This window comes from Pristis pectinata, unplaced genomic scaffold (genome assembly GCF_009764475.1).
Source record: "Pristis pectinata isolate sPriPec2 unplaced genomic scaffold, sPriPec2.1.pri scaffold_111_arrow_ctg1, whole genome shotgun sequence".
Taxonomy (NCBI): domain Eukaryota; kingdom Metazoa; phylum Chordata; class Chondrichthyes; order Rhinopristiformes; family Pristidae; genus Pristis; species Pristis pectinata.
The window spans coordinates 65,636-86,497 of record NW_026262461.1 but is presented as its reverse complement, the minus strand read 5'-3'; the positions used below and the strand labels follow the sequence as shown (position 1 = coordinate 86,497).

The 20,862-nt window shown below is 59.8% G+C and overlaps 1 protein-coding gene across 4 annotated transcripts in view; it reads left to right on the top strand.

Annotated features, from left to right (window-relative positions):
* Positions 1-3,000: 3,000 nt before the first annotated feature.
* The window catches only part of LOC127567106 (chromodomain-helicase-DNA-binding protein 8-like), a 60,716-nt gene continuing 42,854 nt past the window's right edge, over positions 3,001-20,862 (top strand). For 3 of the 4 annotated variants that reach the window (XM_052009780.1, XM_052009781.1, XM_052009783.1), the window contains exons 1-2: positions 18,711-19,952; positions 20,291-20,635. In XM_052009780.1, coding sequence (XP_051865740.1) covers positions 18,921-19,952; positions 20,291-20,635 — 1,377 coding nt within the window. In that variant the 5' untranslated portion in view covers positions 18,711-18,920. Of the gene's footprint in view, positions 3,054-18,710; positions 19,953-20,290; positions 20,636-20,862 lie in introns of those variants that run through there. The other variant, XM_052009784.1, reaches the window with a different exon arrangement.

Here is a 20,862-nt window from a genome sequence, read left to right as displayed (position 1 = left end):
GGTGCTCTGGTTTCCTCCCACATTCCAAAGACGTAAGGGTTAGGAAGTTGTGGACATGCTATGTTGGCGCCGGAAGCATGACGACACCTGCAGGCTGCCCCCAGAACACTCTACGCAAAAGATGCATTTCACTGTGTGTTTCGATGTACATGTGACTAATAAAGATCTTATCTTATCTAGGGAACTGTTCAATAGTCTTATAACGGCGGGGTAGAAGCTGTCCTTGAGCCTGGGGGTACGCGCTTTCAGGCTGTTGTACCTGCTGCCCGATGGGAGGGGGGAGAAGAGAGAATGTCCGGGGTGGGCGGGGTCTGTGATTATGTCGGCTGCTTTACTGAGGCAGAGAGAAGGACTCACGATCTACCTCACCGTGGCCCTTGCACCTTATTGTCTGCCTGCACTGCACTTTCTCTGCGGCTGGGACACTTTATTCTGCATTCTATTTTCTTCTTACGACCTTGGTGCACTGATGTAAGGAACCGTCTGCATGGATGGCAAGCGAAATAAGGTTTATCAGAATCAGACACAGAAGCAGGTTTATTACCACTGACGCAGGCAATGTGAAGTGTGTTGTCTGGCGGCAGCCGTACAGTGCAAGACATAAAAATTAGTACAAGTTACAGAAATGAGCAGATACAGTAGAAAGAAGGGATAACGAGGTGGTGTTCACGGGTTCACGGACCGTTCAGAGATCTGACGGCGGAGGGGAAGAAGCTGTTCCTGAATCGTTGAGTGTGGGTCCAAGAACATAAGAAGTAGGAGCAGGAGGAGGCCACCTGGCCCGTCGAGCCTGCTCCGCCATTCAATAAGATCATGGCTGATCTGGCCGTGGACTCAGATCCACCTACCTGCCTTTTCCCCGTAACCCTTAATCCCCCTACTCTGCAAAAATCTATCCAACTGTGTCTTAAATATATTTAATGAGGCAGCCTCTACTGCTTCCCTGGGCAGAGAATTCCACAGATTCACTACTCTCTGGGAAAAGCAGTTTCTCCTCATCTCCGTCCTAAATCTATTCCCCCCAATCTTGAGGCCATGTCCCCTAGTTCTAGTCTCACCTACCAGTGGAAACAACCTTCCTGCCTCTATCTTATCTCTCCGTTTCATCATTTTATATGTTTCTATAAGATCCCCTCTCATTCTTCTGAATTCCAGCAAGTATAGTCCCAGGTGACTCAATCTCTCCTCATAGCCTAACCCCCTCATCTCCAGAATCAACCTGGTGAACCTCCTCTGCACCGCCTCCAAAACCAGTATATCTTTCCTCAAGTAAGGAGACCAGAACTGCCTGCAGTACTCCAGGTGTGGCCTCACCAGTACCCTGTACAGTTGCAGCATAACCTCCCTGCTCTTAAATTCACTCCTTCCAGCAATGAAGGCCAACGTTCCATTTGCCTTCTTGATAACCTGTTGCAGCTGCAAACCAGCCTTTTGCAATTCATGCACAGGCTCTCCCAGCTCCCTCTGCACAACAGCATGCTGCAATCTTTCACCATTTCAATAATCTGATCTTCTACTTTTCCTTCCAAAGTGGATGATCTTGCATTTACCAACATTGTACTCCATCTGCCAGACCCTTGCCCACTCACTTAACCTGTCTATATCTCTCTACAGACTCTCTGCATCCTCTGCACAATTTGCTTTTTCACTCAATTTCAGCTCCTGTACCTCCTCCCCGATGGCAGTAACGAGAAGAGGGCACGTCCCGGGTGGTGAGGGTTCTTAGTGATGGATGCTGCCTTCTTGAGGCACCACCTCTTGAAGATGTCCTCGATGGTGGGGAGGATTGTGCCCGTGATGGAGCTGGCTGAGTCTAGAACCCTCTCGTGTTCCTGTGCATTGGAGCCTCCGTACCAGGCGGTGATGCAACCGGTCAGGATGCTCCTCACCGTACATCTGTGGAAATTTGCAAGAGCCTTTGGTGATGGACCGAATCTCCTCAAACTCCTAATGAAGTGTAGCTGCTGCCGTGCCTTCTTCGTGACTGCATCGATGTGTTGGGCCCGGGACAGATCCTCTGAGATGTTGACGCCCAGGAACTTGAAGCTGCTCCCCCTTCCCACCGCTGACCCTCAGTGAGGACCGGTGTGTGTTCTCCTGACCTCCCCTCCCTGACGTCCACAGTCGGTTCCATGGTTGTACCCTGGTGCATGGGAGAATAATAAACTAACACCAATTAATCCACAGCCGGCGCTTTTTGCTCAGTGGATGGGGACTGCATATTATCTGCGGTCTGCAGTTTATTGCATGGTTGTGCAAGGCTGCACGGTTGTGCAAGGCTGCCCAGTTGTGCAAGGCTTCAGGGTTGTGCAAGACTGCCCCGTTGTGCAAGGCTTCAGGGTTGTGCAAGGCTGCAGGGTTGTGTACAGTCAGGTCCCTGGGGCTCCGGCTCCTGCAGAACCTCCCTTCGCCAACAGAGGGGGCGAGCGAGCGGCCGCATGGAAAGGCGGGGACAGGGCGGCAGATGGGCAAACTGACGGCCAGCTTAGCCAATCAGATACAAGACCTGTCCGCCGTTGGGCGATTGACGGTCATTCTAACCAATAGATTCGAAGTTTACCATCAGCGGCTGCGGGTCTGATTGGCAGCCGAGGGGAAAGGCGGGGCGGTGGCGGAGGCGGGTCCCTGTTGGTTGATTGGCGGCAAGGGCAGCCAATGACGTGTTGTGGCGGAGAGGGGTGGAACCATTGTGCGGGTTTCCTGATTGACAGCTACCCTAACCAGTAGGAGTTGAAGACGGCGATTGACAGCACCTTTAACCAATAGGAGTGGCGATAGCCGAAAGGGCGGGAAGCAGTTCGCGCGGCGCAAATGATGGACAGGTAACTCAGCCAATGAAGACGCGGAGCGGCGGCGCCGGCCTCAAGTCCCTGCCGGCGGAAGGGCGGGAAGGGGAAGCCGGCGGCTGATGGACGGGCCGCTGGCCAATGGGGGCGCGGGAGCGGGGCGCGGCGCCCAATGGTGGGCGGAGGGGGGCGGGGCGATGTTGTTGTTGTTGTTGGCGATCTTAAAATGGCGGCGGGCGGAGGGCGGAGCGGGAGCGGCGGAGCGCGGTGAGTGAGGGACGGGATGAGGGAGGGACGGAGGGGGTGAGGGAGGGGAATGAGGGCGGGGAGGAGGGACCTGACTCACCGCTGCCCCTTTAATTAAAGGCTCCCTTCCGGCTTGGCCCCCAATTCCCGCCCCTTTAACTCGAGGGGTGAGATTGGCCCAAATCCCTGCCCCTTTAATTCGTTGGTTGGGGAGGGGGGGGGTCGGATATTTGGCACAACTTCTGACCCTTTAATTTAAAGGGGGGGGCGTTTGGATTTCTGCTCCTTTAATTCAGGGGCTTGATATTTGCCCTATTTCCTGCCCCTTTAATTCATGGAGTTGGTTGTTTGCCTCAGTTGCTGCCCCTTTAATTCAAGGGGTTGATATTCGCCCCATTTACTGCCCCTTTAATTCATGGGGGGGTTTTTTGATATTTGCCCTAAATGCACCTTTAATTCAAGTGGTTGTATTTCTGACCCCTTAATTCAGGGGCTTGATGTTTGCCCTATTTCCTGACCCTTTAATTCAGGAGCTTCATAGTTGCCTCAATTACTGGCCCTTTAATTCAGGGGGATGATAGTTGTCCTATTTTCTGCCCCTTTAATTCAGGGGTGTTGGTTTTTTTGTCACATTTTCTGCCCCTTTAATTCAAGGGGTTGATATTTGTCCTGATTTCCTGCCCCTTTAATTTGGGGGTTGGGTACTTGCCTCAATTTCTGACCCTTTAATTCAAGGGGGTTGATGTTTGCCCTACTTCCTGCCCTTTTAATTCGGGGGTGTTGGTTTTTTGCCACAGTTTCTGACCCTTTTATTCAAGTGGTTGATATTTGTCCAAAATCTGCCCCTTTAATTTATATTTGCCCTGATTTCCGGCCCCTTTAATTTGGGGTTTGCCACAACCTTTGATGCTTTAACTCATGGAGTTGATATTTGCTGCAATATCACCCCTTTCAATTGAAGGGGATTGTATTTGCCACGATTTCTGACCCTTTAGTTCAGAAGCGGTTGACATTTGCCCCAAATCTGCCCCCTTAATTCATGGTGTTGATTTTGACTCCATTTCTGACCCTTTAATTGAAGCGGTTGATATTTGCCCTAATTGCCTGCCCCTTTAATTCAGTTATCGAGCCCTCGTTTGCCGCAATTTCTGCCCCTTTAATTCAAGAAGCCGATTTTTTTTTTTGCCCCAAATCTGCCTCTTTAATTCTGTAGATTTGATGTTTGCCTTAATTCCTACCCATTTAATTTGGGGGGCTTAGTCATTTGTCTTGATTAAAATGATTAAGGAGTTGATTTTTAGCCTAATTTCTGCTCTTTTAATTTTGAGGGTTGACATTTGCCCTAATTTCTTGCACCTATAATCCAGTCTTTGAGTATTTGCCCCTTTGATTCAGCAGGTTGAGTTCACGTTCAATTTACCACCCCTTTAACTGAAGGAGCAGTTCGTTTGCTCCAAATCTTGATCTTCTAATTCAAGGGGTTTTATTGCCCAAATTTCTGAGCCTTTAATTCAAGGGGTTGAATATTTGCCCTAATTTAGGATTCGTTTTTGAAGGAGTTTGTCTCTGCCTCATTCCTGCCTCTTTGATTGAAGGAGTGGGGATTTGCCCTAACTTCTAACCATTTAATTGACAGGTTATTTGCCCCAATTAGTGCCCCTTTAATTGAAGGGGTATTTACACTAATTATGGCCCCTTTAATTGGAGGTATTTGCCCTGATTATGGCCCCTTTAATTGGAGGGTATTTGCCCTCATTATGACCCCTTTAATTGGAGGGTATTTGCCCTGATCAACATCCCTTTAATTGAAGGGGGTATTTACCCTAATTACTACCCCTTTAATTGAAGGGGGATATTTGCCCTAATTACTACCCCTTTAGTTGAAGAGGGTATTTACCCCAATTACTGCCCCTTTAATTGCAGGGGGTATTTACCCTAATTTCCGGGGCCCATTTAGTACGAGGGTGTGACCTCCACCCCGTGTGACACAGACACACGGAGGGACACGGGTGGGTTGGGGGGCGGGTGTGGGCGCAGAGTATAACGTCGGAAAAGGTGAGGGCGTCCACTTCGGAAGGAAGGAAGGGCGAGGAAGGAGATGGTTTAAAGGGAGCGAGACCACAAACAGTGGGCATATGATGGGGGGGGGGAGGGATCCGGGGGTGAGACACTGAGGGCTGGTCTGCAGGAACAGCAGGGAAGGTTGGGGCAAGGGGAAGGACGGTACGGGAGGTGGGCGAGGGCCACAGCTGGGGTGCCGCGCGCGGTTCCGGGCTGCGTACCTGAGGGAGGCCATGTCCGCCTTGGAGCTGGTTCGCCGGGTGGGTTCCTGGGACGGAGGGGGTGATGTGGGAAAGGGGGATTGGGCAGGAGGCTCACTGGAGTTGGGGAGGTGGGGGGGTCTTACTGAAAGACAGTGAATCTCCTCTCTCTGAGGGTGGGGAATCTCTGGAATTCTCTCCCGCGCTCCCCCCCAGAGTGCAGGTTGGGAGACAGAGTCAGGGTTATCATCGCTGACCTGTATAATGGGAAGTTTGTTGTTTGCGGTAGCAGTGTAAAGATGTAAGGTTACTATAATGCAGAACATAGAACAGTCCAGCACAGAAACAGGCCATTTGTAGAACATAGTATAGCACAATACAGGCCCTTCGGCCCACAATGTTGTGCCGACCTTTAAACCTTGCCTAAGACTATCTAACCCCTTCCTCCCACATATCCCTCTATTTTAAATTCCTCCATATGCTTATCTAATAATTTCTTGAATTTGACCGATGTACCTGCCTCCACCCCTGCCCCAGGCAGCACATTCCATGCCCCAACCACTCTCTGGGTGAAAAACCTCCCTCTGATATCTCCCTTGAACTTCCCACCCATCACCTTAAAGCCATGACCTCTTGTATTGAGCATTGGTACCTTGGGAAAGAGGCGCTGGCTGTCCACTCTATCTATTCCCCTTAATATTTTGTACACCTCTATCATGTCTCCTCTCCAAAGAGTAAAGCCCTAGCTCCCTTAGTCTCTCCTCATAATGCATACTCTCTAATCCAGGCAACATCCTGGTAAATCTCCTCTGCACCCTTTCCAATGCCTCCACATCCTTCCTATAATGAGGCGACCAGAACTGGACACAGTACTCTAAGTGTGGTCTAACCAGAGTTTTGTAGAGCTGTATCATTACCTCGTGGCTCTTAAACTCAATCCCACTACTTAAGAAAGCTAACATCCCATAAGCTTTCTTAACTACCCTATCCACCATGTTGTACCAATCTTGGGACCGATTTATACTAAACGTTCTCTTGCTATCTATCATTCATATTCCTCCATTCCCTTGATATTCATGTGTCAATCTAAAAGCCTTTTAATCTCCACCAAACTGGCTGCCTCCACCACTACCCCTGCTGACCCATTCCAGGCACCCACCACTCTCTGCATTTAAAAAACACCCCTCACATCGCCTTTAAACTTCACCCCCCCCATCCTGCAACCTTAAACCCACGCCCTCTGGTATTGGACATTTCCATCCTGGGGCAGAAAGATACCGGCTGTCTACTCTCTCTGTGCCACTCATAATCTTATAAACCTCCATCAGGTCTCCCCTCAGCCTCTGCCGCTCCAGAGAAAACAACCCAAGTCTGTCTGACCTCTCCTTGTAGCTCCTGCCCTCTAATCCAGGCAGCGTCCTGGTGAACCTCTCCTGCATCCCCTCCACAGTCTCCATCTACTTATTATAAATTGCAAAAGCATATAAATAGTGCATAAACGAAGGAAAAACGAGGTAGTGTTCACAGTCCGTTCAGAGATCTGACAGCAGGGGGAAGAAGCTGTTCCTGAATCGTTGAGTGTGGGTCTTCAGGCTCCTGTACCTCCTCCCCGATGGTAGTAATGAGAAGAGGGCATGTCCCGGGTGGTGAGGGAATGGTGGAGGTTGATAGGGAGGTGGGGGTGGGCGAGGTGTTGGTGCCAAGTCTGGATCCCAGATGACGCTCCTGGGCCTTCAACTCAAGGGGTGAGAGGAACTGCCCCATAGTTTCCACCCTTTAATTACAGGTCTACCCCTGGAATGACAGTTTAATTTTCCCACCCAGCAATCAGACAACAAATTGTCATCCATGTTGTAACTGGTTAGAGCCAATTATTTGGAATTAAAGGCTCGGAAATTGGGGGCTCAGATCTTTAAAGGCACAGTTTTTGTTCCACCCTGTTGTCCCCACCCCCCATCCCAATTTTCCCCCCAGCACTGAAGGGTTTGCTGAAGTCACCCCCACCCCCCCCCATCAGCTGTGGGGAGAACCTCTGGCAATGGGGCCTTGGCTGTGGGGAGAACCTCTGGCAATGGGGCCTCGGCTGTGGGGAGAACCTCTGGCAATGGGGCTCTGGCTGTGGGGAGAACCTCTGGCAATGGGGCTCTGGCTGTGGGGAGAACCTCTGGCAATGGGGCCTCGGCTGTGGGGAGAACCTCTGGCAATGGGGCCTCGGCTGTGGGGAGAACCTCTGGCAATGGGGCTCTGGCTGTGGGAACCTCTGGCAATGGGGCTCCAGCTGTGGGAACCCCTGGCAATGGGGCTCTGGCTGTGGGGAGAACCTCTGGCAATGGGCCCTCGGCTGTGGGGAGAACCTCTGGCAATGGGGCTCTGGCTGTGGGAACCTCTGGCAATGGGGCTCCAGCTGTGGGAACCTCTGGCAATGGGGCTCCAGCTGTGGGAACCCCTGGCAATGGGGCTCCCAGCTGCGGGAACCCCTGGCAATGGGGCTCCCAGCTGTGGGGAGAACCTCTGGCAATGGGGTCCCAGTTCGGCTTTGGAAATCAACTGAATGCCTGCTCTCCGAGTCAGCTCCATTGCCTGAGGTTTGCTCGCGGGACTTGGTTAGTGTTGGGCCGGACGCGCTCTTTGAGGAAGCTTTGCCCCTGTCTCGCCATTCTGTTGGGAGCAGGAACAGAGGGGGTTCGGAGGGGGCTATGGACGGGATGGTTGAGTGGGAGGGCGGGGCAATTGGAGAATGATGTGGAGAGAAGTGTCAGGTCACCCACTTGGCAATTGGTTTTTTGTTGTCACACGTACCGAGAAAAACTTGGGTTCTGCAAGCCCGTTTCAAAACATGAGGTTGTACGAGGGATAAACAATAACAGAATGCAGAGTAAAGTGTCCCAGTTCCAGAGAAAGCGCAGTGCAGGCAGACAATAAGGGGCAAGGGCCATGACCAGGGAGATTGTGAGGTTAGGAGTCGTTCTTTAATGTACAAGAGGTCTGTTCAAAAGTCTTATAACAACAGGGTAGAAGCTGTCCTTGAGCCTGCTGGTACGTGCTTTCAGGCTTTTGTATCTTCTACCCGATGGGAGAGGGGAGAAGAGAGAATGTCCGGGGTGGGAGGGGTCCATGATTATGTCGGCTGCTTTCCGAAGGCAGCGGGAAGTGTAGACAGAGTCCATGGAGGGGAGGCTGGTGTCCGTGACGCGCTGGGCTGTGTCCACAACTCTCTGCGGTTTCTTGCGGTCCCGGGCAGAGCAGTTGCCGTACCAAGCCGGGATGTATCTGCATAGGATGCTTTCTGTGGGGCATCGATCAAAGTTGGTGAGGGTCATCGGGAATGTGGTGAATTTCTTCAGCCTCCTGAGGAACTCGAGGTGCTGGTGAGCTTTCCCGGTCATAGTGTCTATGTGGTTGGACCAGGACAGCTGACTTCATGCAGACAACACTCTGTGCAGGATGGGAAATGGCCTTTTCCCGGGTGTCCCTGTTCACCGGTCACTAAGGACAACGTGCAGGGCAGCGGGCGACGAGGATGACAGATTGGTCCCTGGGTCTCGGGATATTTGTGATATTTATAGATGACTTAGATGAGGGGGTGGAGGGCTGGGTTAGTAAGTTTGTGGGCGACACTGAGATAGGCGGTGTTGTGGATAGTGTGGAGGGCTGTCGGAGGTTACAGAGGGATATTGATAGGATGCAGAGCTGGGCTGACAAGTGGCAGATGGAGTTCAATCCGGAGAAGTGTGAGGTGGTACACTCTGGAAGGACAAACTCCAGGGCAGAGTACTGGGTGAATGGCAAGGTACTTGGCAGTGTGGAGGAGCAGAGGGATCTGGGGGTTCATATTCACAGTTCACTGAAAGTTGCCTCACAGGTGGAAAGAGCAGTTAAGAAGGCCAATGGGATGTTGGCTTTCATAAATCGTGGGATTGAGTTTAAGAGCCGCGAGGTGATGATGCAGCTTTACAAAACTCTAGCTGGACCAGACTTAGAGTACTGTGTTCAGTTCTGGTCGCCTCATTATAGGAAGGATGTGGAGGCGTTGGTGCAGAGGAGATTTACCAGGATGCTGCCTGGATTAGAGCGTATGGAATATGAGGAGAGGGTTAAGGTGCTAGGGCTTTATTCACTGGAAAGGAGAAGGATGAGAGGAGACATGATAGAGGTATATAAAATACTGAGAGGAATAGATAAAGTAGACAGTCAGCGCCTCCTTCCCAGGGCACCAATGCTCAAGACAAGAGGGCATGGCTTTAAGGTTATGGGTGGGAGGTTCAGGGGAGATGTCAGGGGGAGGTTTTTCACCCAGAGAGTGGTTGGTGCATGGAATGCGCTGCCTGGGGTGGTGGTGGAGGCAGATACATTGAACAGGTTCAAGAGCTTGTTGGATAGGCATATGGGGGAGTGTGGGATGGGGGGATATGCGGGAGGAAAAGGTTAGGTAGTGTAAGGGTGGTTTGATGGACAGCACAACATGGTGGGTCGAAGGGCCTGTTTTGTGCTGTATGGTTCTGTGGAACCTCACTGCAATCATACAGGGCCCTGCGGAGACGGCACCAGGGGTGTTGTGGACGGGTCCGGACTCTCCAGCTGAGGAAGGAGGGACTTGTCCCAGAGGGAGTGCAGTCACCAGGGTGGTACAGGGACGGCGGGTGTGGAGAGTGAGCAGGTCCTCGTTGTATTCTCTGGGGTTTACAACAACGAGAGGGGATGCTGCAGAGACTCCAATTGGACTCGGCAGGCTGGAGGCAGGGAGGGTGTTTCTCTCGGCTGAGGACCGGGGGGTCATGGTGGGCCACGCAGGGTGGAGACGGGGAGGGGTGCTGTCACCCAGAGGGGGATGGAGCAGTGGAATTCTCATCCCAGAGCCCCAGTCCCCGGGTTCGGAGACGGAGAGTTGTTCGGACGTTGAGGGGAGAGAGGGAGGTGGGAGAGTGCAGGAAAGTGGGGCTGAGGTCGTGATCAGCCTGATGAATGAGGAACTGGATGGAGGGACTGAATGGCCTTTTCCTGGTCCTGTTTCTTGTATCGGTACTTATGAAGGACACAGAATGTTTGACAACACAATGCCAGTTGTTACACTGGGAGGGAATAAGTGTGGACGATGGGAGTGAACGGGGAGGGGAGGGGTGGGGTTCCATCGGGAGTGTGGGCGGTGGGAGTGAACAGGAAGGGGTTAGGAGTACAGTCCCGGTGGGGACGGGTCTGTCGCTGTATAACACCGGGGTACAGTACTGGAGGGGACGGGTCTGTCGCTGTGTAACACCGGGGTACGGTACTGGAGGGGATGGGTCTGTCGCTGTATAACACCGGGGTACAGTACTGGAGGGGACGGGTCTGTCGCTGTATAACACCGGGGTACAGTACTGGAGGGGACGGGTCTGTCGCTGTGTAACACCGGGGTACGGTACCAGCAGGGCGGGTCCGTCGCTGTGTAACACCGGGGTACGGTACCAGCAGGGCGGGTCCGTCGCTGTATAACACCGGGGTACGGTACCGGCGGGGACGGGTCCGTCGCTGTGTAACACCGGGGTACGGTACCGGAGGGGACGGGTCCGTCGCTGTGTAACACCGGGGTACGGTACCGGGAGGGGACGGGTCCGTCGCTGTGTAACACCGGGGTACGGTACCGGCGGGGCGGGTCCGTCGCTGTGTAACACCGGGGTACGGTACCGGCGGGGACGGGTCCGTCGCTGTGTAACACCGGGGTACGGTACCGGCGGGGCGGGTCCGTCGCTGTGTAACACCGGGGTACGGTACCGGCGGGGACGGGTCCGTCGCTGTGTAACACCGGGGTACGGTACCGGCGGGGACGGGTCCGTCGCTGTGTAACACCGGGGTACGGTACCGGAGGGGACGGGTCCGTCGCTGTGTAACACCGGGGTACGGTACCGGAGGGGACGGGTCCGTCGCTGTGTAACACCGGGGTACGGTACCGGAGGGGACGGGTCCGTCGCTGTGTAACACCGGGGTACGGTACCGGCGGGGACGGGTCCGTCGCTGTGTAACACCGGGGTACGGTACCGGCGGGGCGGGTCCGTCGCTGTGTAACACCGGCGTACGGTACCGGCGGGGACGGGTCCGTCGCTGTATAACACCGGCGTACGGTACCGGCGGGGACGGGTCCGTCGCTGTATAACACCGGGGTACGGTACCGGAGGGGACGGGTCCGTCGCTGTATAACACCGGGGTACGGTACCGGTGGGGACGGGTCCGTCGCTGTATAACACCGGGGTACGGTACTGGAGGGGACGGGTCCGTCGCTGTATAACACCGGGGTACCGTACTGGAGGGGACGGGTCTGTCGCTGTATAACACCGGGGTACGGTACCGGCGGGGACGGGTCTGTCGCTGTCTAATACTGGGGTACAGTACGCCCTCCCCATCCTCTCCCCCTCCTCCATCCATCCATCCATCTCCACCCCCAGGCCCTTCCCACCACCCATCCAACTCCCCCTGCCCTCAATCCCCCCTCCCCAATCCCCTCCCCCCAATCTCTCTCACCATTCCCCCTCCTCTCCACCACAAATCCCCCTCCCATCACCACTCTCCCTCCCCCAATTCCCCCAGAATCCCCCATCCCAGCCCCCCATCCCCCTCCCCATACCAGCCCCCCAAATCGTACCCCCAGATCTCCCCCAATCTACTCCCAATCTCCCCTCCCCTCATACTCCCAATCTCAATCCCCCCATCCCCCTCTGCAATCTGCTCCCAAACTCCCCCAGATCTCCCCAATCCCTCCTCCCCCAATCTACTCCCAATCTCCCCCAATTCCCGCTTCCCCAGTCTATTCCCCCTTCCCCCAATCTGCTCCCTCCCCAAGATCTCCCCCAATCTACTCCCAATTCCCCCTTCCCCCAATCTACTCCCAGACTCCCCCAGATCTCCCCCTTCCCCAATCTACTCTCAATCTCCCCAAGATCTCCCCCAAATTCCCCCTCCCCAATCCAATCTCCCCCCAATTCCCCCTGCCTCAATCTACTCCCAATCTCCCCCCAATTCCCCCTTCCCCCAATCTACTCCGTCTCCCCCAGAGCTCCCCAATTCCACCTTCCCCCAATTCCCCCTCCCCAGATCCCCCCAATTCCCCCTCCCCCAGATCTCCCCCAATCCTCCTCTCCTCCCCTCCCCCTAATCCTCCCAATCTCCCCCAATCCCAATCTCCCCCAATTCTCCCTCCCCAATCTACCAATCTCCCCCCAATTCCCCCTTAATCTACTCCCAATCTCCCCCAGGTCTCCCCGCAATCCCTCCTCCTCCCAATCCCCCCAATCTACTCCCCATCCCCACCAAACTCCCCCAGATCCCCCTCATTCCCTCCCCCAACGCCATCTATCTCCCCTCCCCGATTTCCCCATCTCCCCAGATCCACCCCCCTATCTCCCCCAACCCCCATCTCCCCTCCCCGATTTCCCCATCTCCCCCTGATCCACCCCCTATCTCCCCCCACCCCACTATATCCCCCTCCGATCTCCCCTCCTCCCCCCTCCCAATCCCCCCTCCATCTCCCCCCCGATCTCCCCTCCCCCTCCTCCCCAATCCTCCCTCCCCCTCCTCCCCAAATCCCCCCTCCCCCCTCCTCCCCAAATGCCCCGCTCTCCCCCTTGGATCCTCCACCCCCCGGATCCCCCCCCTTCCACACCCCTGGATCTCCCCCCCCTCCAATCCCCCCACCCCTCTCCACCCTCCCCCCCAGGATCCCCCCCTCTCTCCACCCCCCCCGGATCCCCCCCCTCTCTCCACCCCCCCCCGGATCCCCCCCCTCTCTCCACCCCCCCCCCGGATTCCCCCCCTCTCCACCCCCCCCGGATCCCCCCCCCTCTCCACCCCCCACCCCCCTGGATCCCCCCACCTCTCTCCACCCCCGGATCCCCCACCTCTCTCCACCCCCCGGATCCCCCCCCCTCTCCACCCCCCGGATCCCCCCCCCTCTCCACCCCCCGGATCCCCCCCCCCTCTCCACCCCCCGGATCCCCCCCCCCCTCTCCACCCCCCGGATCCCCCCCCCCCCTCTCCACCCCCCGGATCCCCCCCCCCCTCTCCACCCCCCGGATCCCCCCCCCTCTCCACCCCCCGGATCCCCCCCCCCTCTCCACCCCCCGGATCCCCCCCCTCTCCACCCCCCGGATCCCCCCCCCTCTCCCCCCCTCTCTCCACCCCCCGGATCCCCCCCCCCTCTCTCCACCCCCCGGATCCCCCCCCCTCTCTCCACCCCCCGGATCCCCCCCCTCTCTCCACCCCCCGGATCCCCCCCCCTCTCTCCACCCCCCGGATCCCCCCCCCCTCTCTCCACCCCCCGGATCCCCCCCCCCTCTCTCCACCCCCCGGATCCCCCCCCTCTCCCCCCCTCTCTCCACCCCCCGGATCCCCCCCCCTCCCCCCCTCTCTCCACCCCCCGGATCCCCCCCTCTCCCCACCCCCCGGATCCCCCCCCCTCCACCCCCCCCCTCCACCCCTCTCCACCCCCCGGATCCCCCCCTCTCCACCCCCCGGATCCCCCCCCCTCCACCCCCCGGATCCCCCCCCCTCCACCCCTCTCCACCCCCCGGATCCCCCCCCTCCACCCCCCAGATTCCACCCCCCGGATCCCCCCCCCCTCTCCACCCCCCGGATCCCCCCCCCCTCCTCTCCACCCCCCGGATCCCCCCCCCCCCTCTCCACCCCCCGGATCCCCCCCCCTCTCCACCCCCCGGATCCCCCCCCCTCCTCTCCACCCCCCGGATCCCCCCCCTCCTCTCCACCCCCCGGATCCCCCCCCCTCCTCTCCACCCCCCGGATCCCCCCCCCTCCTCTCCACCCCCCGGATCCCCCCCCCACCCCCCGGATCCCCCCCCCTCCTCTCCACCCCCCGGATCCCCCCCCCTCCTCTCCACCCCCCCCTCCTCTCCACCCCCCGGATCCCCCCCCCCTCTCCACCCCCCTCTCCCCCCCCCTCTCCACCCCCCGGATCCCCCCCCCTCCTCTCCACCCCCCGGATCCCCCCCCCTCCTCTCCACCCCCCGGATCCCCCCCCCTCCTCTCCACCCCCCGGATCCCCCCCCCCTCTCCACCCCCCGGATCCCCCCCCCTCTCCACCCCCGGATCCCCCCCCCACCCCCCGGATCCCCCCCCTCCTCTCCACCCCCCGGATCCCCCCCCTCCTCTCCACCCCCCCCTCCTCTCCACCCCCCGGATCCCCCCCCCTCCTCTCCACCCCCCGGATCCCCCCCCCTCCTCTCCACCCCCCGGATCCCCCCCCCTCTCTACCCCCCCTCTCCCCCCCCCTCTCCACCCCCCGGATCCCCCCCCCTCTCCACCCCCCGGATCCCCCCCCCTCTCCACCCCCCGGATCCCCCCCCTCTCCCCCCCCCTCTCCACCCCCCGGATCCCCCCCCCCACGGATCCCCCCCCCTCTCCACCCCCCGGATCCCCCCCCCCACGGATCCCCCCCCCTCTCCACCCCCCGGATCCCCCCCCCCTCTCCACCCCCCGGATCCCCCCCCCTCTCCACCCCCCGGATCCCCCCCCCTCTCCACCCCCCGGATCCCCCCCCCCTCTCCACCCCCCGGATCCCCCCCCCCTCTCCACCCCCCGGATCCCCCCCCCCTCTCCACCCCCCGGATCCCCCCCCCCCCTCTCCACCCCCCGGATCCCCCCCCCCCTCTCCACCCCCCGGATTCCCCCCCCCCCCTCTCCACCCCCCGGATTCCCCCCCCCCCCTCTCCACCCCCCGGATTCCCCCCCCCCCTCTCCACCCCCCGGATTCCCCCCCCCCCCTCTCCACCCCCCGGATCCCCCCCCCCCCTCTCCACCCCCCGGATCCCCCCCCCCGGATCCCCCCCCCCGGATCCCCCCCCCCGGCGAGGCTGCGCCCAGGCCGTGCGGCCGCCTCGCTGCGCGGCGTTAACGCCCCGCCTCCCGCCGCTTCCGGGGCGGCTGATTGACGCGGCGGCGCCGGCCAATGGCGGGCGGCTCCGGCCGGTCCTCCAGCCAATGGGCGGCGGCGGCGGGGGCGGGCGCTGCCTGTTCGGCGGATCGCCTGGCGGTGCGGCCGGGGCCGTCCCCCCGGCGTGCGGCGGCCCGGCAGCCCCGGAGAGAGAGAGAGAGAGAGTGAGTGGAGGGGAGGGGAGGCCCGGGGGGCACGGCAGGGGAGGCCCGGGCACGGCGGGGGCCCGCAGCCCGGCGCCGCCGCCACCACCACCCCCTCCCTCCCTCCCCTCCGCTCCCGCGCCGCACGGCCGGCCGGGCCTGCGGCCTAGCGCCGGCCACAGACCTGGGGCTCGATTTCACCGGCACTGCTGCTGCTGGGGGGTGGTGGGGAGGGGGGAGAGGAAGGGCATGTGTTGTGCGGAGGCATCAGAAGGGGGCTAACGGAGGGGGAGGTGGGTGGGGGGAGAGAGGGAGGGGGGAAGGGATGAGGAGGGGTTGGAGGGTTGGGGGGAGGGGGAGGTGGGTGGGGGAGAGAGGGAGGGGGAAGGGATGAGGAGGGGTTGGAGGGAGGGGAAGGGGTGAGTGGGGGGCGATATGTGGGTGCAGAGAGGGAGGGGAGAGTGGGTGTGCAGGGGGGAAGAGGGATTGGGAGAGATAGTGGGGGGGTGGAGGGATGGGGAAGTGGGTGGAGGGAGGGGAAGGGGTGAGTGTGGGGGAGATATGGGGGTGCAGAGAGGGAGGGGAGAGTGGGTGTGCAGGGGGAGAGTGGGTTTGCAGGGGGGAGAGGGATTGGGAGAGATATTGGGGGGGTGGAGGGATGGGGAAGTGGGTGGAGGGAGGGGAAGGGGTGAGTGGGAGGGAGATACGTGAGGGGAGAGTGACTGGAAGGGGGGAGTGGGTGTGCTGGGGAGAGGGATGGAGAAGGGGTGTGGGTGGGGAGGGAGCTGGAGAAGGGGGTAGGAAGGTGGGTGGAAGGGAAAGGAAGTAGATAATAGGGGATGAGTGGGAGAGAGGGGCCGGGAAATGGGTAGGACAGTGTGAGGGAGGGAGGGGAAGGAGTAGGTTGGAGGGAGGAGTTGGGGGTGGAAGGGCGTAGGTGTGCGGGAGGTGGAGGGAGGGTGAATGGGTGTCCTGGAGGGATGAGGTGTCTGTAGGTGGGTGTGGGAGGAAGGGATGGGGTGAGGGGGCAAGAGTGGTCAGTAGGGATGGTGTAGGGTGTGTGAGGGAGGGGTGGGTGGGTCGTGGAGGGGAGGGAGATGGATGGGAGTGGGTAAGGAAGGAACGGGTGGGGAGGGGTTAGTCGGTGATGACGAAGAGGTAGGGAGGGTGAGATGATGAGGGTTGGATGGGTGTGAGGGGTGGGTGGGTCAGGGAGCAGAATGGGTAGGGGTGGTGAGGGGTTTGGTGAGGTGGAGTCGTGTATTAGGAGACACAGAAAGTGGTCGCTGTGTTAGAATGGGGCCCCAGGGACGTTGGAAGGAGGTGTGGTCGCAGAAGTGCCAGGGATTGGAAGGTGTAGTGGGAGAACACCAGGGCAGGACATGGGGTGGAGGTTAGGGAGGGATGGGGTGGGGTAGGTGAGAGAGTGACTGGATGGGTGGGGTATAGAGGGAGAGGGGAGCTAAGGTGGAATTGGGTGGGCTGAAGGCTGTCAGGCGAGAGAGAGATTGGTGGAGCTGAGGCTTTATGTGGTGTTGCTCAGACCGCATCTGCAGTATTGTGAGCAGCTTTGGGCCCTGTATCTGAGGAAGGATGTGCTGGCCCTGGAGAGGGTCCAGAGGAGGTTCACAAGAACGACCCTGGGGATGAAAGGTTTAATGTGTGAGGAGCGTTTGATGTCTTTGGGCCTGTACTCACTGGAGTTCAGAAGGGGGGATCTCACTGAAACTACCAGATACTGAAAAGACTGGATAGAGCGGACGTGGAGAGGATGTTTCCATCAGCGGAAGAGTCCGGGATCCGAGGGCACAGCCTCAGAATAAAGGGACGTCGCTTTAGAACTGGGATGAGGAGGAATTTCTTCAGCCAGAGGGAGGTGAAACTGTGGGATTCGTTGCCACAGAGGGCTGTGGAGGCCAAGTCACTGTGGGTGTTTGAGGCAGAGATTGATAGGTTCTGCTTTGGTAACGGGGGGAGGGGGGTTAAAAAAATAAGCCACGTTTGAATGTTGGAGCAGAGTGGTTGGGCCGAATGGCCTGGTTCCACTCCTATATCTTGTAGGAAGTGTGGTGGGAGAGGGGAGAGGGATTGGGTTGGGTGGTCTGGTGCGAGCGAGAGGGAGAAGTGGGTGATGATGAGGATAGGTGGGGGAGGAGGGATAGGTAGGTGGGCCACAGGGTGAGGAGGGGAGGGGTGGGTGAGGAGGGATAGGTAGGGGGTGGGCTGGAGAGTGCAGGGTGGGCTGGTTGTGTGAGGGGAGGGGTAAGATGGGGTGGGCTGCAGGGCGATCGTGTGTGGCCAGGACTTTGGGGGTGGGGGAGTGGTCAGTGGGAGACAGGGTTGAGGAGTGGGGGGCTTGGGTGGGAGGTGTGGGTCTACGGAAGGGACAAGTTGTGGTCTGTGGGTGAGTGGTGTTGGGGGGGTGCGGAGCAGGTCATTTCTGAGGGTCTGGCAGAAATGGGGGGGCGGGATTCAGGGTGGGTGCTGGGCACAATGAGGAGAGGGGTGGGGAGCAGGGTGAGTGGGGAAGGATGGTGTGAGGGGGAGGCGGGGAGAAGGGATGAGGAGGCAGGTGGTTGGGGCGGGGGCTGGGTGGAGGAGATGGGAGAGTTGATTGCAAGGAGGGGGAGGGTGGATGGATCGGTGGTGACGGAGGGAGTGAGGGCTGAGCGGGCTTTTGGCTCAAGCAGATGTGTCGGGGGGGGGAGGGAGCGCCCTGCTGTGGGGGGGGGGGGGCGGGAGAGGGAGCGCTCCACTGTGGGAGGGGAGGGGGGGAGGGAGTGCCCCTCTGTAGGAGGGGAGGGGGGGAGGGAGCGCCCCTCTGTAGGAGAAGGTAGCGCTGCGCTGTGCTGTGGGCGGGGAGGAGGGTGTGTCGCACTATGGGGGGGGCAGCAAGGGGGTAGCGCCCCGCTAGGGGAGGGGAGGAGGGAGCGCTGTGCTGTGAGAGGGGAGGGGAGGAGGGTGTGTCACACTATGGGATGGGCAGCGAGGGGGGGAGCTCCCTGCTGTGGGTGGGGAGGGGAGGAGAGGAGGGAGTGTCACACTATGGGAGGAGGGATCGCCCTGTGCTTTCGCTGATGTCAGTTTGCAATAATTTCTGAAATTCTAGTTGATTAGATGATCCTTCCTGTATTAGATGTATACATTTGATATCTGTCGCCTTTTGCAGTGTTTTTAATTAATAAATGTATTATATAAAACGTGAAGGAGGGATTGCCCCGCTGTGGGTGGGGAGGGGAGGAGGGTGTGTCACACTATTGGGGGGGGCAGTGAGGGGGGAGCGCCATGCTGTGGGCAGGGTCTGTGTTGACTGGCTGGAGAGAGACTGACCCTTCCTTCTCCCCTCTCCCCCTGCCGACAGAAGTTCCTCCCAGTGCTGAGAAGACAAGTCGACCGGAAACATCCCCCGCCCCCCACCCCCCGCTGTCTGCCCGAGCGTTTCGTGCCGCCAGTGAGCGGGCGCGAGGATGCGCGAGTGACCTCCTGCCCGGCCAGCAGGAGAGAGAAGCCCCCCCTGCTCACGGGGTGGGGGGAGACTTCCCCCCACCTCTCCCGCACTGACCCAGCTGCCATGGCGGACCCCATCATGGACCTGTTTGACGACCCCGGCCTCTTCGCCGAGGGCCTGGACTCGCTGACGGCGGGCTCCATCGCTGACGACCTGGACCTGGGCGACGGCTTCGAGACCCTGGAGCCGGGGCCTGAGCTCTCCAAGGCACACTCCTTTGACGGGCTGCCCCCCTTCCAGCAGACCCCCTCTGACGGCACCCCCCAGCAGACCCCCTATGCCATCTTCCCCGGCCTCAAGTCCCCGGTGCGCACCTTCGACGGCCACAGTCCCCTCTGGGCCCAGCCGCCTCCTGAGGAGTCCATCACGCAGCCCGCCGCTGCTCAGGAGCCCGAGTACCTAGTCCACCACGACTATGCCCTGCAGCAGAGCGAGCAGGAGACCCCTGCCCCAGCCCCCTCACCCCCCTCCTCTCCCTCTCCCTCCCCTGCCCAGCCTGCCCTCCACCCCTTCTCCCAGGCCCCAGAGCCCATCAGTCAGGGCAACCCCTTCATGGGGGTCCACGATTCCCAGCAGCAGTCCCCGGCTGCTGTCAATAAAAGCCTCCCCCCTCCTCCACCTCCTCCTCCTCCTCCCACTCTTCCTGCCCCTCTCCCCTCCCCCTCCCCCTCCTCCACCACCACCACCACCTCCGTGCCTGTCGAGGCCACAGCCCAGGGCCTCGAGACGGCCCAGCCTCAGACCTCGGCCAGCTTCCCCGCCCCAGGCCAGCAGCCCGTCTCGTCCTCTTCGTCCCCGGTGCAGTACAACATCCGGTACACCCTCCCCGGGCAGTCTGTGCCCAACGGAGGGGTGGTCATCCCCCAGGGCACCGTGCTGGCCAGCAGCCAGGCGGTGTCGTACCTCCCCGGCAGCACCATCTTCACCACGGCCACCGGCGTCAGCCAGCCCCAGGAGAGCCAGTCCAACGGGACGCCCCTCGGACAGGTGCTCCTGCAGCCTGTCACGGCACAGCAGAGTGCGGCCAGCTTCACCACCGCCACCCTCACCTCGGTCAAGCCCAACGTCACCATCGCGCCCTCGCCGGTCTCTCAGGTAAGGATGGGTGTGGGCAGGCACTGGGGTAAAGGGGGCACCATCCCGTCTCGCACACATGCATGGGGACGCTCCCCCCCACGCCGTCCCATCAGGCAGGGGGACGGTCCCCCCACACCGTCCCGTCTTGCACACGCAGGGCGATGCTCCCCCCACACCGTCCCGCCACACACACACAGTGTAGATCCCACCACACAGGCACACATAGTGAAGCTCCCCCCAACACCGTCTCCCCGCGCCGTCCCGCCACGCGTACACATAACCCCCCTCCGCCTGTCCCAGGCCGGTTTTCCGCGTGTTGGCCGCTCTCACTCCCGCCGCTCACTCCTCTTTTCCAGGGCGACCCGAAGCGGATCACGCTGGTGTTGCAGCAGCCGCCCGGATCGGCCCAGCCGGGCCAGCGACATGTCATGATGCGGACCCTCCCGGGCAAGATCCTGATCCAGGGCCAGCAGCTGACGGCTCTGGCCCACGGGCAGGCGGCCAAGGGCCAGGCCGGCAAGGTGGTGACCATCCAGCTGCAGCTGCAGAACCCGCAGCAGAAGCTGCAGCCCTGCCAGATGTTCCTGCAGCAGCCGGTGGCTGTGGCTACCACCGCTGCCACGCAGCCGCAGCCCCAGGCAGTTCGCCAGCAGCCGCAGGGCCAGAGGCTGACTGTCCCTCTGCAGGTCTCCCTGCAGCAGGTAATTCCACTGTCCGGGGTGGACCGGAGGGCAGCTTCTTGGGGTCCAAGTCCGCAAAAGTGGCCGCACAGGTCGACAGGGTGGTAAAGGAGGTGTACGGCACGCTCGCCTTTGTTGGTTGGGGCAGTGAGTTCAAGAGTCGGGAATTTGTGTCACTTAAATGTGGTAGTTTGGAATCAGAATTGGCTTGTCCATCGAAAACAGAGGGTAGTTGTCGATTGTGATTG